The 16,400-nt window shown below is 36.5% G+C and overlaps 1 protein-coding gene across 4 annotated transcripts in view; it reads left to right on the top strand.

Moving 5' to 3' along the window:
• The window catches only part of LOC127428470 (connector enhancer of kinase suppressor of ras 2-like), a 49,666-nt gene that overhangs the window by 20,044 nt on the left and 13,222 nt on the right, over positions 1 to 16,400 (top strand). For all 4 annotated transcript variants that reach the window (XR_007895113.1, XM_051676869.1, XM_051676871.1 and 1 more), the window contains 14 exons: positions 2,043 to 2,084; positions 3,479 to 3,598; positions 4,133 to 4,192; positions 4,352 to 4,420; positions 6,100 to 6,246; positions 9,057 to 9,190; positions 9,972 to 10,162; positions 10,596 to 10,685; positions 11,266 to 11,471; positions 11,595 to 11,646; positions 13,527 to 13,702; positions 13,845 to 13,918; positions 14,526 to 14,597; positions 14,862 to 14,929. Coding sequence is in view for 3 of the 4 variants with exons in the window: in XM_051676869.1 (XP_051532829.1) it covers positions 2,043 to 2,084; positions 3,479 to 3,598; positions 4,133 to 4,192; positions 4,352 to 4,420; positions 6,100 to 6,246; positions 9,057 to 9,190; positions 9,972 to 10,162; positions 10,596 to 10,685; positions 11,266 to 11,471; positions 11,595 to 11,646; positions 13,527 to 13,702; positions 13,845 to 13,918; positions 14,526 to 14,597; positions 14,862 to 14,929 (1,501 nt within the window). In the remaining variant the exon portion in view is untranslated. The remainder of the gene's footprint in view (positions 1 to 2,042; positions 2,085 to 3,478; positions 3,599 to 4,132; positions 4,193 to 4,351; positions 4,421 to 6,099; positions 6,247 to 9,056; positions 9,191 to 9,971; positions 10,163 to 10,595; positions 10,686 to 11,265; positions 11,472 to 11,594; positions 11,647 to 13,526; positions 13,703 to 13,844; positions 13,919 to 14,525; positions 14,598 to 14,861; positions 14,930 to 16,400) is intronic.

Below are 16,400 nucleotides of genomic sequence, written 5' to 3'. Positions count from 1 at the left end.
CGATATGATATATGATAAAAACCTTGTTTAGCCATTATAGGAGGAAAGATGTAATGTGCTCATACTGTATCTCACATCTGGGCCTACTTTATAATAATTTACATTTTTATGTCATTAACAAAATGATTCAGATGAACTTCAGAACAAATAAGTAATTCAGGTTTTACCACATTTGAATTTATATGAAAATTTCATCACACTGGAATGCAATTTAACTACAAAAGCTAAACAAACGTTAGGTCGGGTCCTCTAATCTGATTGGATAAGCAGGCTTCCTAAAGTGCTGATATTTAGTATTGTATTACAGCACAGAAATGTTGCTCTGCAACACACAACGGTTGATTATGATTTTGAACTTTTTGAGCAAAAATAAACAATACAACTGGCCATATTGTTACTAAAATGCAGTGTTAATCTTGTCAACGAAATCACCCACGGAAACGTTCGTTGACTAAAGTTTTTTTGATTTCGTCAACAGTAATGAATACGAGACGAAAAAGACGTATCATGTCGATAATTAAATGGTCTTATTACACCATACTGTTGACGAAAACGTGAAGAGAAAAAAAATACAGTGCAACATATAAACAGAAAAAGTAAAAACTAGAGAAATATCTCTTTATAAAAGAGGATATTAGATATGGATTCATATAATCCAGTAATCCCAATAGTATGAGTTGAACCCGCTGAACAATGGCAAAATGAACCGCTTTAAAATGGGTTAATTACCTCACTCAAACACTTTCTTATTTATACAAGAGATTATTTACTATATCCACAACATACAGTATATGTAATATTACAATTTATACCTGTACGAAGCAAATGAAAAGGTAAACTTGATCTAAATTACGCGTTAAGCCGGTGTCACACTAACAGACTATAAACAACTCTATGTTTTGCTGAGATCTCACTCTTCAGTCGAAGATATGACACACCATATGCAGCTTTCAGTGAGTAAAGAAATTACATTCAATAAAAACAGACTGTTGTGCCTCCGCTTTCTGATTTTATTAGTCATTTTAGTATGGAAAAATGCTTGGATTACAATCAGCATTTGCCATAATATGCAGCTGAGTGCAGTTGCTGATGAAAACATTCAGATCAGCTTGACGTCTTGTCAGTTCTCCAGTAAAAGAAGAAGCTCATTGGTCACTTGAAGAGAACACAAGAGCACGCCCCGGCGACAGAGCGACGGTCAAGTGATTAACGACGTAACGCTAATGCGCGCTTCATCTCCCTTAGCCTTGCCAGCGATTATGTAAATGAAGCTCACACCTGAAAATTACTGGGAAAATCGGCTAGTGTGTGCTGGCTTTAGTCATAAGATGCGTAACTTGCATTGTTTCTGTAATAAAAACTAAAAAAACATGCTTCACGCAATGCAATACCCAAACTGACTAAACATGGAAAATTAATAACAGTCTTTAAAACATGAATAATTCAGAAAACAGTAGGGTAACTTTTAAGGAGTAGTTAATAATTCAGTATATTTATTATATGCTATTATTTCAGAAGCTAAGGTTTTCACAACTGGGACAGTTGTTCAGTACTTTGTATGTAGCCTATCTTTTGTATGTTTGAAACATGTTTAAATGAAGAAAATGTGTATACATTTTTTCAAAATGTTTGAATATTTGTTTAAAGTTTGGTCTGTTGCAGTTTGACACACGTTTTTGTCATTTTGCAAATTATCATCAACTTATAGATATCATTTTTGTTTACAAAATCTGAATAAACTGAATGAATATGACAAGATGAAATATTGACATATTAAAGGACATTTTCGTCAAAAGACTAAATCCTGACTAAAACAAAAAACTGAAAACATTAACACTGCTAAAATGTAAGCAGCTCTCTTGCCCATGTGATTTTGCTTAGTTATATAACACAATAATATTTGATCTTGTTATTAATTACATTTGTCATAAAGTGTTACCCACATCTGTAGTCTTGTTGTGATGAGATGGGTGGTGTGATTGGGGGGATTGTGGGATTAGAATGCAATTGTTAGAATATTTTTTTTTCATGTTATGTTTTAGGACGGCACAGTGTTTGAGACAGAAAATAAGATACTGCATGTGGTAAGAATAACATTTCTATTTTTACACAACCTCTTGATACATTTACATAAAACTGCTTATTTTATCAGCTCCTCTGTTCAAAAATAGAAATCTGTTATTCACTGTCTGACTAAAGACAGTTTCCTTTTGAATCATGGAGCCTCAGTTCATCTTTCCCATGCTGCAGTGTCAGTCAGGGTACAGCTGACATTCTGCTATAAATACCAGCAGAGGGTCACATTTCATCTGAGAGTGACAGTGAGAGGGAGAGCAGGAGAGATACACCAAGTTCACCTTCACTAAGTAGTCATAAGCACCAGAAAGACAGACTGAGAGAGAATCATGATTTGATGGATCAATTCACAGAAGACAACAGGATCAGTGCTAATTATGTTATAAGAGCATCCTGGTCACATGATTACATCATAATATGGTGCGTCCCGGCGAGGCTCAGTCTCAGTGCAGATGGTGTTTACGAATCGTCACATCGAACATGCAGTGATATGATCAGCATATTGAAGCCCAGCAGTGGCTCCTGCATGGAGACCTTCTCTAAACTTCAGCAGAACTCACTGAGCCTCTCTTAGACCCCATTTACACCTGGTATAAAAAACTCACTTAGACTCAAAGTCCCTTTCAAAGCAAATCAGTCCACTTGGCGGCCATCTTTGGAACACTCTGACAACAGTGGTATCATAAATTGTGCTTATTTAGCTCAGGTCATGCTAATAACCGCTTCTTTTTCTGTCTGGTCCAACTAATGCGCATGCGAGTTCTCGAGTTTGCGACGTCTGTATAAAAGGTAAAAAGGCAGAACTTCCTTTTCTACAACCGCCATATTGGGTGTTCCAATATCTCCCATTCATTTTAATACAAGTGCTCAATCTCAGGCTAAATAGTCTCTGCTTAGACTCCATTTACACATGGTATTAACATTCATCTCACACTAAAAAAAGTGGTAACTTGCAATTATGGCCTCAATGATCTATTTCTATTTGATCTATAGAAATTACTTTAGTTGGTGTAACCTAATTTGCCAGGTTAATAATGTTACATTTTGACATATAACATTTTTAAATAAAGCAAACAGTGCAACAGTGTGCTGTGCTGACGTTTCTGTGCTTTGTTTAAAAAAAAAACTTTTCTGTACTTTACTAACATGCAGCGATACACTGACGTAGAAATTGATTTATGCAGCCATTAATTCAGAGACCTGAAATCCGATCACAAGTGGTCATTGAAAACGCATGTTAATACCAGGTGTAAACAGGAATGTGTCTTGGCTGTTCATTTGTGATCAGATCACCAGAGACCCTATTATCAGATTACCAGGTGTAAAAAGGACTTTAATGATCAGGATATCAGAACAGATTAAACTTCTCTCACTGGGTTTCCAACTTTCTCTCTGTCCACAGTGTAAGACATTATCAGGGGTGTGTGACCACATCATTTCTCTCTCTTCGGACCCCATGGTGTCCCAGGCCGCCCATCTGGAAGTGGTGCAGCTGGACAACATTAGGTCCACCGAGGGACTGGTGGGTATCTGGGACCTGGATTTCTAATTTTATCTGTTCGCCAACTCGTCAAATTTAAAAGTACAAGTTTCAAAATGAAAATTATAGGCACATACATAGGCACAATTTATATTACAAAACTCATTTCAAGAATTTAGGTATGTGCTTTTACATCAAAAGGACCATAAGATTATGAGAAATGTACATTTATTCATCTATAATGTACAGTATATACACTATAAATATAGTATATCTATCCATCCATCCATCCCAAATTTGCCCCATCCGCTTTTAATAAATTCTGGTAGTTGTGTTCATATGAGCTTGGGGCAATAACATTTCCACTTATACATATAGACACACTTAGCACATTCAGTATCCACTAAATAAAGCCTAAATAGAGATCAAATAAAATGCTGCACACATTCCCTTTCTCCTTTATGAAACTATGTGTCAAAGAGGATGTCTGCAAGCAAGCTTCTTTCAGTTTTTTTTTCCAGTGTGTGTCCAATATTTTCAGGCAGTGGCTCTAAAGTATCTCTCTCCTTGCCCTAGGGCATGTACATCAAGTCAACCTATGATGGCCTACATGTCATTACAGGCACTACAGAGGGAGTGAGTGGTCATTTTCAATATTTCAATACAAACTGTATACAGTGTCTGGCACGCATGGGCAATTCAGTTGGCGGTTTGACATCTTAGGAAACGAGTATGTGTGTGTTTAGCCACGTGTAATCCAGTGGTAGACTCTCCCTCTGTCTGTCTTTCTCTCAGTCCCTAGCTGACCGCTGTAAGAAAATCCATGCCGGTGATGAGGTCATACAAGTCAATCATCAGACAGTGGTGAGTTTATATCCATTGCACTCACCAATGTTATCCTCTTGCTGCCAATATTGCTAACATCATGAATAACTAAGCATTCTTGACAAGGAATCTTGTATGCTCTGAATTCATGTCTGATATTGTTATGGTGAGTCGAAGATGGTACACGTGACTATGAAGGTAAATCTGTTGCAAAACTCGAGAGCTTGCAGATTTTAATTTGAGAACTTGTACAATAAATATTTGTACTTGTAAGATGAAATTTACACTCACAGTCCTGATGTGAAAACTTGTTGAATGCTGCAATCTGCCCTCACAGACAATAATCCAAAACCTATTTTGAATTCAGAGTTGCAGACAAATAGTCACAAATGTGTAAAATGACGTTCATATGAACTTTTGCAACAACTTTTGCGAAAAACCTGTAGCAAAATTCACTTGTGCACTTGTAAATCAAGATGTGAGAGAACAGACTACCGGTGCTGGGTGGGGGCGGGGCCAATGAGGTCGTGACCAATCACAAGAGCTGGAATGACTGATGCAAGACCAATCAAAACAGATCATAGTACTTACTTGATGGCTATATATTTTGTATTGAATTCAGTATAAGTTATAATGAATCTATTTTCCCGCTGCACCTGAATTAGAGATATAGAAATGTGCATTTTCTGGTGTTTTAAATATTCGCTCAATTCCCTTATTTTGATGTCAATATGTGATTTAAATTAAAGTGCACATGACCTTGGTAATCACAATTAATCATGATTACAGCATGTCATCGTGATCAAGCAATAATGTATCTTAAGAAGTTCTAAATTATACACTACCGGTCAAAACTTTTGAAACACTTGACTGAAATGTTTCTCATGATCTTAAAAATGTTTTGATTTGAAGGCGTATGCTTAAATGTTTGAAATTAGTTTTGTAGACAAAAATATAATTGTGCTACCATATTAATTTATTTCATTATAAATCTAAAATGTAATTAAAAAAAAAAAGTTTTTGAAATTGATGACTTGGACCAAATAATAAAGAAAAGCAGCCAATAAGTGCCCAACATAGATGGGAACTCCTCAATACGGTTTAAAAAGCATCCCAGGGTGATACCTCAAGAAGTTGGTTAAGAAAATATCAAGAGTACATGTCTGCAAATTCTAGGCAAAGGATGACTACTTTGAAGATGCTAAAATATAACACAGTTTTGATTTATTTTGGATTTTGTTTAGTCACAACATAATTCCCATAGTTCCATTTGTTATTCCATAGTTTTAATGACTTTTAAAGAATGAGTGTTTCAAAACTTTTGACCGATAGTTTATATCTTATTCTTAAAGCGTCAAGATGTACTTTCTTAGTGCTTGATTTTAAGGATTAATCAGCTTGGATGGGTTGATAAAACAGTTGAAACAGACCTTTAACTAGAACTAAGAAATGAATTATTGTCATGTAAAAGACATTTAAAATTACCTGAGTTTTATTCTGAATGGATAAATATATGGCTCATTTCAAACAGAATGCACACGGTGTACAATATTATCTTTATTTCACAATTTTGAATTCAAAACACAGGTTTTGAATTATTGTCTGTGCCTGCAGATTTCATCTTACAAGTACAAATATTTATAGTACAAGTTCTCAAATTCAAATCTACAAGCTCTCGAGTAATGCAATAGATTTTCCTTCATACATGACTTGTGTAGGTGGGCTGGCAGCTGAAGAACTTGGTGAACTCTTTACGTAGTAATCCTGCAGGCGTGACCCTTACGCTGAAGAAACGACCCCAGAGCACTCTCACATCAGCCCCTGCCTTACTCAAGAATATGAGATGGAAGCCCCTGGCCCTGCAGGTACTGATGGGAGGATTAAGTGGTGTGTGTGAATTGATGATACACCGTGGCGTAGTCCCCCAATCTGTGTATGGTCTTTTTTTAGCAGCATTAGTAGCTCCCCCCTCTGGGCTTTGACCAGCAAGATTGTATGGTAAATCTTCACTCCACTCTTCCCCTGCCCACCAATGTCCCTTTTTCTCTTTCATCTTTCTTCTAATCTGGTGCTTATCCTGTCTTTCCCAATCTTCTCTCCTTCTCCACGGAAGCCCTGGCACATCAGGAAGCTTTTCTCTGGACTGGAGGAAAATGTGGAATGTCATTTTAGATGCTTGCCTATGCAACATATTTTTTATGCATTTATTTATTTATTTATTTATTTTTATTATATTTTTCCTTTAGTGTGGGTATTTATTCATAATACAGTAAGCATGCGTACATGGCAGAGATGTCTGGAAAGCATCATGTTTTATTAGGGGCCAAGCACCAAAGGTGCAAAGCCCCTATTGTATCTTCTAGCATTCTTATTATTATTATTATTCTGCCGAAAGTGTATGGCAGCCCATAAAACCGTACATAGGAAAGTTATTAAATTTGGCACACTGAAAAAGGACACTCTCAAATGTAACTGACCCAAATTTGGGGTCTCTCACTCAAATCCTCTAGCGCCACCAACAGTTCAAAGTTTCACTTATGTGTTGGCCAATAACTTTTGAACTGGAAGTCCTAGAAACCATGGCAAATAAACATTGAAATATTGCGTCGTTTTTCAGCTCCGCCCACTCGATTTTTCCAAAAAAACCTATTTTTTGAACTCCTCCTAGGCCAGAATTTGCCAGAAATTTTGCACGTACCATCTAGAGACACTCATGACAAAAAGTTGTAGAATTCATAAACCAAACCGTTCTCATATACCGCTTCAACGAATTCGACAGCGAGTGTTCCAAAATGGATGTGAGGCTGTATCTTCGCAACCCTTTAGAGTATTGACAGGAAACTTGGTATATGTTATCACAAGCATAACCTGAGGGTACCTGCACAGTTTTGGCACAGCGCCACCTTGTGGTCAATAATTTTAAAAATAGCTATTTTTGCTTATAACTTCTAAATAATTTGGCCTAAAATCATGAGACTGGTCTCTTTTGATACCTTGGGGTATACTGATTTCTTTTATCGGCCAATTTTTACTTGAATAGCTGTATATTACAAATGCATTGGCTTGTCATTATGAAATTTAGTATGTGTCATTGGGGCCCTGTCATGAAGGTTCTCAAAAAGTTTGGAAATAGCAACCTAGTGGTCAAAAGATACAAAGAAATGCTTATAAATGTTGATTAATTTAGCCTATTGTCATGAGATTTGTGTTGTTTTTTTTTTGCTTCCTTGGGTCATGCAAGTGTGTGCATACCAAATTTGCCATGGTCAGCCATACTTCCTGTCTGCCATTTTAAATTTAATTAAAAACCTACTGTTTCAAACTCCTCCTAGACCATAAGTCTGATTTGCACGAAATGTTGCGTCTGTCATCAAGACGCAATGACAAAAAGTTATGAAAAAGCTTTTTGATAGACCAAACCTTTCTCGTGTAACACATCAATGAATTTAATGTCAAGATGCCAATAAGGATCTGAGGCTGTATCGCTTAAACGCTTTGGTGTATTGACATGAAACTTCAAATATGGCATTGTGACCAAGCCCTTACATTACCAATTTGGTGACAGTGCCACCTATTGGTCAAAAATGATAAGCATTTGTGTAACACTACCACTTTTTCCACCTCTCTGCTTAAAAAATCATACCAAGAATTCTTTATTGGGATGTACTGTAGGTGAAACAAATGCTCTAAAAATTACAATGTACAGATGAAGATTCACACATCAAATAAGCATCTTGGTGATGTACCTGTGCTTTCGGGGTGTGATTTGTGACACATGTATGTTAACCTGCAAAGAAGTGACAAGGCATCTTTATTGGAAAGCAGCGGCATAACTAGTATTGTATAGGCCACAATGCGAAAGCACTTGATGACCCTCACACAGCCTATAGAAAAGAACTTAAAATACATGAAAGTATAACATTGCAATTTTTTTTACTCAGTATTGCTACTATATGTTTTTGATTAAAAAAAATGTCTGATCTACATATTATCACTCACTTTGTGTCTCTGATCAACTCTACTCTAATTAAATGTGCCATGTCTCTGTCCATGTCACTGCATGGCAGCTCTCTTCTTGCATTGTACAGTGAGGTAGGAAAGGGTTTGAGGCAACAGCCCAGAAAGCACAGGGCTGTCCACTCCGCTGTTTAGATTGAGTAATTATTCGTATATCATAGATACGACACTGGCTCAATAAGATTTCCCAAGAAATCCCTTCAGTTGTACCAAAATTGCAAAGGATAATTTACATTTTTAAGTTTAAGAGTAAAATGTTAGCTAATGTATGTGTAGTTTAAAAGTTTTTGGAATTTAAAGAAGTGGCCACCATGAATAAGATGCATTCTGTATGAGAGATAGCTATAAATACAAACACAGAATGGAAGTTTGGCATTTTCTCAGTTATCGAAATTATTTAAGGATGCAGCTTACATGTTAACCAAAAACAAAAATTCTGTCATAATTTAGTCACCCTGTTCTAAACCCATATGACATTCTTTCCTTTGTGGAACACAAAAGGAGATGTTCGGCAGAATATTAACCTCAGTCAACATTCACTTTCATTGCATCCCTTGGCCACAATGCAACTGCCCCACCTGTAATTTCAGGAGTTTTGAAAATGGCATATATCACAGCACAGATGATATTTGAGAGCTAACTGCACCTCTGCTTTCAGCCCATCATCCCCCTCAGCCCCAGCAGCAGTGTGGCCACGCCCTCCAGCACACTCAGCACCCCATCCAGACGGGACAGCTGTGCACTACAAGACCTCTTCATCCCCCCTCCTCCAGATGAGCCATACACACCCAGGTACAGTCACGCCCAAAGACAAAAATAACAATTACTTAAGCAATAAGACACACCAAGAGTGTCCATAGACACACACTGCATTTACAATTCTACATTAAAGGAGTATTCCAGGGTTAATACAAGTTAAGCTCAATCAACAGCATTTGTGGCATAATGATATTAATATTATGCCACAAATGCTGTCAATCAAGCTTAACTTGTATTAAACCCTGAATATTTCTTTAAGACATGAATTCTCTGAGACTTTGGCCATTACACAAAGTGGACATTGGAGGGATGTTAATCTTGCCATTTGTGCAGCATACTGTTAGTGCTGTATTTACAGGGTCCAAATTTAACACTCACCATGTGCCAAATGCTAATAAAAAATTGGCTTTAGCGAGTAAATAAACCCAGTTCCTCTCCATTGTCCTGTATATTTATTAGGAACTGCAACATAATACATACATACTGTATATCAATTGCAATATAAGAATGATGCACTCACAATTTTCTCAATTGCATAGTGTATCTGTTTTAAATCACTGTAGGATATACGAGTACCAAAATATCTACGTTTACATAAGTGCATATTTATGTTAAGGAAATTGCAGTTCACTAAACAATTTTTATGGTTTATTGCTCTCACTTACTTATGTAACAGCATGTTCATTGATCCCCATTATGATATTACAAATTGCATTCTTAATACAATGTTGTAGTATAATTCTTTAAGACAGAATTTGTTTCTCCAGAATAGATTATAAAAGGAGATTATAAAAGATTGCTCATACCATTGCAGAGTGGACATGGGGAATTTGACAGGCAATGGCCAGCATGCTGCCAAAGGTTCTGAGTCGCCCAACTCCTTCCTGGATCAGGAGTGCCGAAGGCGTTTCCCTCAGCTGGATGAGGATGCAGTCCTGTACTGTTATGAGTATGATCAGAATCAAGGCCCCCCACCTGTACGCAGGGACAGCACTCCCACATATGGTACATACTTTGAAACACTTCTTACATCCCTTACATGATGAAGTTTGGACTTTACAAGCAGGCTTCTGTGTAAAGAAAATTGTCCTTTTATGCTGGTCCCATATCATTTTTGCGCTTTTTAGCGAAATGGTCAAGGTTAGAATTGTTGGTCTTGCAGTACTCTTTCACAGTATAATCTGATTTGTAGAAATTAATTAAAAGGTGTATTGACAAAGATTACCTCACCTTTATTGACTCACTTTATTTAATTTCCCTATGTGTCCTAATTCGTTATGGTATAAGAGACTTAAGTAAATTCCATTTACTGACTCGCCATAAACCATTTGAACTTACACCAATCGAGTTATACCTTGTTACTTCTTATAGCCTGGTATGTTTGTAGTGCAGTAATGTGTTATTTGATTTTTATTAGATTTCTCTGTTTGTGTACTAGGACGGCTACGGCCTATTTCCATGCCTGTGGAGTATAATTGGGTTGGAGACTATGAAGACCCAGCCAAGCTGAAAAAAGAGCTCAGGAGAGGTGTGTGTCTGTGTGTGGGTGAGAGAGAGGGGCTGTTGTGTTTATCTTTCTTCCTTAGGTAATTCTGAACCTATGATTTCAACACTTTTGCCTTGACCTCTTAATTGGCACATTTTTTTTAATCTTCAGCCACTGCTCTCAGTTGATCCTCCATCTCCCCTATCATATTTACCTCATTTTGTGCTTAGATCTGTGTGCCAGTATCTTCATGGCACTTTATTCCATCACCATGGTAACTCCAACATAGAGATTTTGCCAAGATACTGGCTTCTGATTGGCTAAGACCAGGCTTGGTTGCTGAAGTAGTGGGAGCAGAGAGAATGCTTTCTTTAGTTACGCTGGCAGAATTTATATATATATATATATTATGTACAACCCAACATGTTACAGCTCTGTTCTTTGATCTTGAGACCTTTGAATAATTTGGTTTCAACTTTAATCATTACACTATTCAGAAAAGCAGATTCAAAACTGAACATTTGTTTAAAAATAATTTTTTAATAGAGAAACACATTGAACATGTACTGTGTCCTGTTTTATAACTTGCATCATTTTATAAATCCCACACTTTTGTTAACAGAAAATTCCCTGTTGCGATATGTGAGTGAAGAAAAGGCGGGGCCAGAGGAGTATCACATAGAACGTCGCAGAAGTAAGCATAGCAGGAGGAAGAGTGAAAAAGGTAGTAGCCCCACCCACTATACCCTTGTCCCCGCCCTACAGATGGATATGCTGCAACAGGACTCCCTAGGCACGTCCACATCAGAAACCTCTTCTGTCTATCTTGTGAGTGTACTACTGTATGTCTACTGAAAATAACTCAAAGCATAAATCAATCAAAATTAAGGAGGACAGCATGAAATTATTTTTATTTCCAACTTTTATTTATATACTGTCTTTCTCTTTCAGACGTTTGATCGATCTTCAATGCTCTCCCGGTCAAAGAAAGTTAAGTTAAGAGGTGAGATGTTAAATATGAAATACTGCTAGCTCTAAAAGCACATCTACAGAAAAAAGTTAGTTCTGTCGCTGACATGTAGTCATTACATTAAAGTCATAAAAATGTTTCCACTTAAAGCTGGAAATAGACAGAATGTTTTTGGATTTTAAAAAGTAAAAGTAACAAAAGTATGTTTTGACATAAAATTAATAAGAAATATTTATGATTCTGTGCTATTTATATGTCACTAATCAAATGAAAGCAAATTTGTGACATTAACCAAGTTAACTTTGTAAAAAAGAAGAAATGATTTCTTTTCTCCCATTGAAGCACATAAGATGCTCTTTGGAACATTCTTAAATGATGCTGGATAACATAAATCATTATATTTTGCACAAACTTGTGGAGTTTATGCATGTTGTCATTAAAGCAAACAGTTGACATACCAAATACTAAGAAATTCTGAAATTCCTGGAAATTTTTTCATTCAGCATTTCACTCAAATTTTCATGCTGATGATATAATTTATAATGAACAAATTTGGATTCAATTAGAAAAGAATGTAAAATAGAAGCATTTTCACTAGTGGTCTCAGACGTTTGGACCTCACTGTTTTTTTGTACAGAATAAACATTATGTCAAGACATTTCTCTGCCATTATGGGCTCTATTTTCATAAGCATGCAAAGAAACGTCTATCTGTGGGTGTATGCGCGCAAACTATGGGTGTATTGTATGGTAATGAAGTGGTGCAAATCGCAATTTGCTATTTTCCAGAGAAATAGGTCATTGCGCTAAGATGTTTCAATACCATGTCTTTTTTCAGCCCAAAGTCGAAATTCAGTTCCTACATTTACAGCTTGGAGATTTCACTAACAGGTCCAAAAATGTCTAAACTCTGAAAATATAGTGGAACATCAAATTATGTCCATGATGATCACTGTTATAGCAGTTTTATGAAACAAAAATGTATGAGATTTGTGTTAAACTATCTATAGGCCATGGTTTATTTTTCAGTTGTTATTATTATTATTATGTTTATATTTACAGTTGTATTTATGATCTAATTTGTATTGGTATTTTTCCACCTGTTGTAGTCACTGCAAAAGGAGCTGGTGGAAAAGGTAGTAAAATGAGAGAGTAAAATGTTTGGATTTGGTATGATTTTTTGACCACTTCGTTATTTAGATTTTTTGAATTTTCGTTTCGTTTGAAGTATAATTTGAATTTTGAAATATTTTTGGTTTAATTATTTCATATTTTAATAAATAAATTATTTTTTTTTTAAATCAAAATCCACCGGTAGAAGTGAAGTGCGTGCTGATACAATCACTGTTAATACTAGCCATGAATTATTAATAATACTTACATTCTCTATAATTTAACCTGCCTACATCCATATCCTGAACCACTTTTTTCATACATGTAAAACTTTCAACAATGAATAATGTAAGTCCGTATTTCTATTCTTCTCATTCATTGCATACAGTCCACACTAGCAGCTTCTTATGAATCTGTGCTGTCTTTGTTTGTATTGCTGGTGCTTGACAGGGAATGGACTATATAATAAGATGCAGCTGCTGCAATAACCGGAGAAGAACCTCTGAATTAAATTGCACTTGACCCAGCCCATTAGTGTCTTGCAGGCGCAGATCACGAAACCCACTTGCGCCTAGACTTAGTGCATGCTTGCACGAAAATACCAAAACTTCATGGCTATGCCCATTGACTTTGCGCTTATGACTTATGGCATAGCACTGCACTTAGCCCTAGCACTCTTAAAATAGGGACGTAAATGGCTGTAAATCAAAAAGTCTTCACTGATTTGATATTATCATTGCCCTCATCCTTTCATTTATAATGCCCACACAGACATCTCTGGTCTCTCTCTTTCTTTCTCAGCTGGCTCCCTGCCCTCCATCAGCAAGCGGCGAATCTCCTGCAGGGACCTGGGTCAAGGTGATTGTGAGGGCTGGCTCTGGAAGAAGAAGGATGCAAAAAGCTACTTCTCCCAGAAATGGAAGAAGTACTGGGTTGTGCTGAAAGATTCCTGCTTATACTGGTACACCAATGAAGAGGTGAGGAAGTGAGGTCATTCATCTGTCTACAGCACTTAACACAAAATGGTCCATTAGATTGCTTACTGTACATAAAGTTCTGCTTACCCATATTATCACATCAGTCTATCTCAGTTTTTTTATTCCATTGTTTTTTTCTCAGGATGAGAAGGCAGAGGGTTTCGTCAGCCTGCCGAAGTTCAGCATTGATCAAGCCAACGAATGTCGCAAAAAGTTGTGAGTACACTAAAACAATCAAATTAATTTAAATTGAGTATATTGTTTCCATGCAGTTTAAGAAATTAAATTAAGTATTTTCATTAATTTAATTAATTAGTTAGAACGGATGTGCTCTATTCTTGTTTTACAAACTGAAATTTATTTATTTCTATTAGATGCAATGAAAATAAAAAGGACTTATCTCGATTCCAAATTAAATAAAATGTTTGGATGGATGATGTATTTAAAGAAATATGCTTGAATACATTTCCAATGTTTCTGTGTCAGTCTTTATCTGGATTTCTGTACATCCGGTTATGGCCAACAAAATATATTCATGTTGTTCTGACACAAATTAAGTCAGCTTCCATTTTACAAATTTAAATTGATTTCACACAATAAAATTAGGAAAAATATTTAAAAATTGTGTTGCCTTAGCTTATTTTAATTAACCAAATTGAACAAGCAGCAAAAATCTATTTTTGAGTGCAATACTGTATTACACTCAATATACTGTATGTGTAAACCCAGTTACAATACCCAATTACAAAGGTTTGCCTTTTCTAGCTTGGAGATGCAAGGTTTCCATGTTTTGATACAGTTTGCATCTCTTGCCTGCTTTCAGTGCTTTTAAGACTTGCCATCCTAAAATCAAGAGCTTCTACTTTGCTGCAGACAACGTGGATGATATGAATAGGTAAGACAAAAACAAAAATTTCAAATCAAAATTAAAACATGTCTGTAAAAATAAATATTCGTAGTGTAATCTGAAACATTATCAGCTCTTAAGAATGCTACTAGCACAAATGCTCCTGAATCTCATTTAATGTTGCCTGTGCTGGTCAAAGCTAAAAATTTTAGCAACATCTCAAATGGCTCTTTCAAATTCTAGCAGCATTTCAGCAGTGTGAAGAGCTCCCCAGGTAACTGCTGTTTTTTTTTTTTTTATGTTTGCTCGCAGGTGGCTCAGCCGAATGAACATGGCGGCAACAGCTCACTCAGAGCAGATGAGGATTCGACAGGATCATGGTAAGAAGAGGCCTTCATGCTTGGCTAAGCCTGTCAGATCAGTTATTCTCACACTCTGATGTTGTGTGGTCTGGTTTGCGAGTCCTATAAATACATGTATATGGAGTAAAACGAGTTAGATGCATGTATTGGCCGTTTAAATTTTAAGTGTTCTAATGACAAGAACCTGTGATGAATGGTATACATTTATAGAATTTCAGTCATGACAACTTCAGGAATGATTTAGCATATTAATGTGGGTATGACATATTGATAGAATTTGGTTTTGATGGACTAGATCTGCTATGTTTGCTACTGTTGGAACATAAACAAACTGTATTAGAATGTGACATGCTGCTGCTGCTGTATAATTACATAAACCCAAAAATACATGCTTGTTGTGTAGACAAGATAAACAAGACTTGTGTACTGCTGCTGCTCCGAAGACCAGAGAGATAATAGCTGGGCCATCTTGGCTGATTGGCGTAGTGCTGATAAACTAAATCTCTATGTGTGCCTGGGCCATCTTGGCCAAATGGCTAAAACAAAAAGTGACCTGACTCAAAATGTCTATCTGGATCAGGAAAGCCCAAAGTTTATTTAACTAGTGATTAGCCTAGCTGTGTATGGATTTATTTAAACTAATGACTGAAGTCATATGGGCTAGGAACAATAAAGTGGCGAGTACATAATGACAACATATTTGGGTGAACTAACTCTTAAGCCGAAGTGTATTATTTTTGTGCCACCAGTGTCATCAAACTGCAAAAATAATGATTGTTTTTAAACAGGTTTCAGAAATACTCCTCTGTCTACCTTATTAACGTTAGATGCTATCTTTAATTTTAATGGGAATGACGAGGCTGAGAGGGATAGACTTACATCTCTTCAATGGTACGCACGGTATAAAGCTGTAAATAGCTCCTAGATCTCATCTGATTTTCTACAACTCATGTTGTCTGGAGTTTTTTTATCTACTGAAATATCTTGAAAAGATGTTTGTAACAAGTTCAAAGGAATGTGGAAGCGGGAGACGGCGATTCCAACTCAGGAATGTCACTTTTATTGACAAAATAATACGTTCGTTTCAATGCGCAACAATATAGCATCATATAACTTACATTTTCAAAAAGGGCATCGGCCAACACACACAAACAGCTCGTTAGCTGGGCCCTCTCTCACACTCTGAGGACTGCCCCCCCTTGCCTCCGCAATGTTTTTTTCAATGTTTTGCCTGTGGAACGATCCAAAAACACTGCAGCACAAACCATTGAAGAGACTGTAAATCTATCCCTCACAGCTTTGTTGTCATTCCCGTCAAAAATTAAAGATGGCGCTGCTGTGAATAAGGTCAATTGGTTTAACAAAGAGAAAGTCCTCGACCCAAAATCACTGGTTGGGATGCTCAAACAAACAAAGTAATGTTTTGATAGTACCACAGACCCACAGTGTTTGTAAATTTTGGGGAATTCAACCTACAAATGACTTACTT

This window comes from Myxocyprinus asiaticus, chromosome 38, assembly GCF_019703515.2.
Source record: "Myxocyprinus asiaticus isolate MX2 ecotype Aquarium Trade chromosome 38, UBuf_Myxa_2, whole genome shotgun sequence".
Taxonomy (NCBI): Eukaryota; Metazoa; Chordata; class Actinopteri; order Cypriniformes; family Catostomidae; genus Myxocyprinus; species Myxocyprinus asiaticus.
Note: the sequence above shows the minus strand (reverse complement) of the source record. Positions and strands in the feature narration are given on the sequence as shown.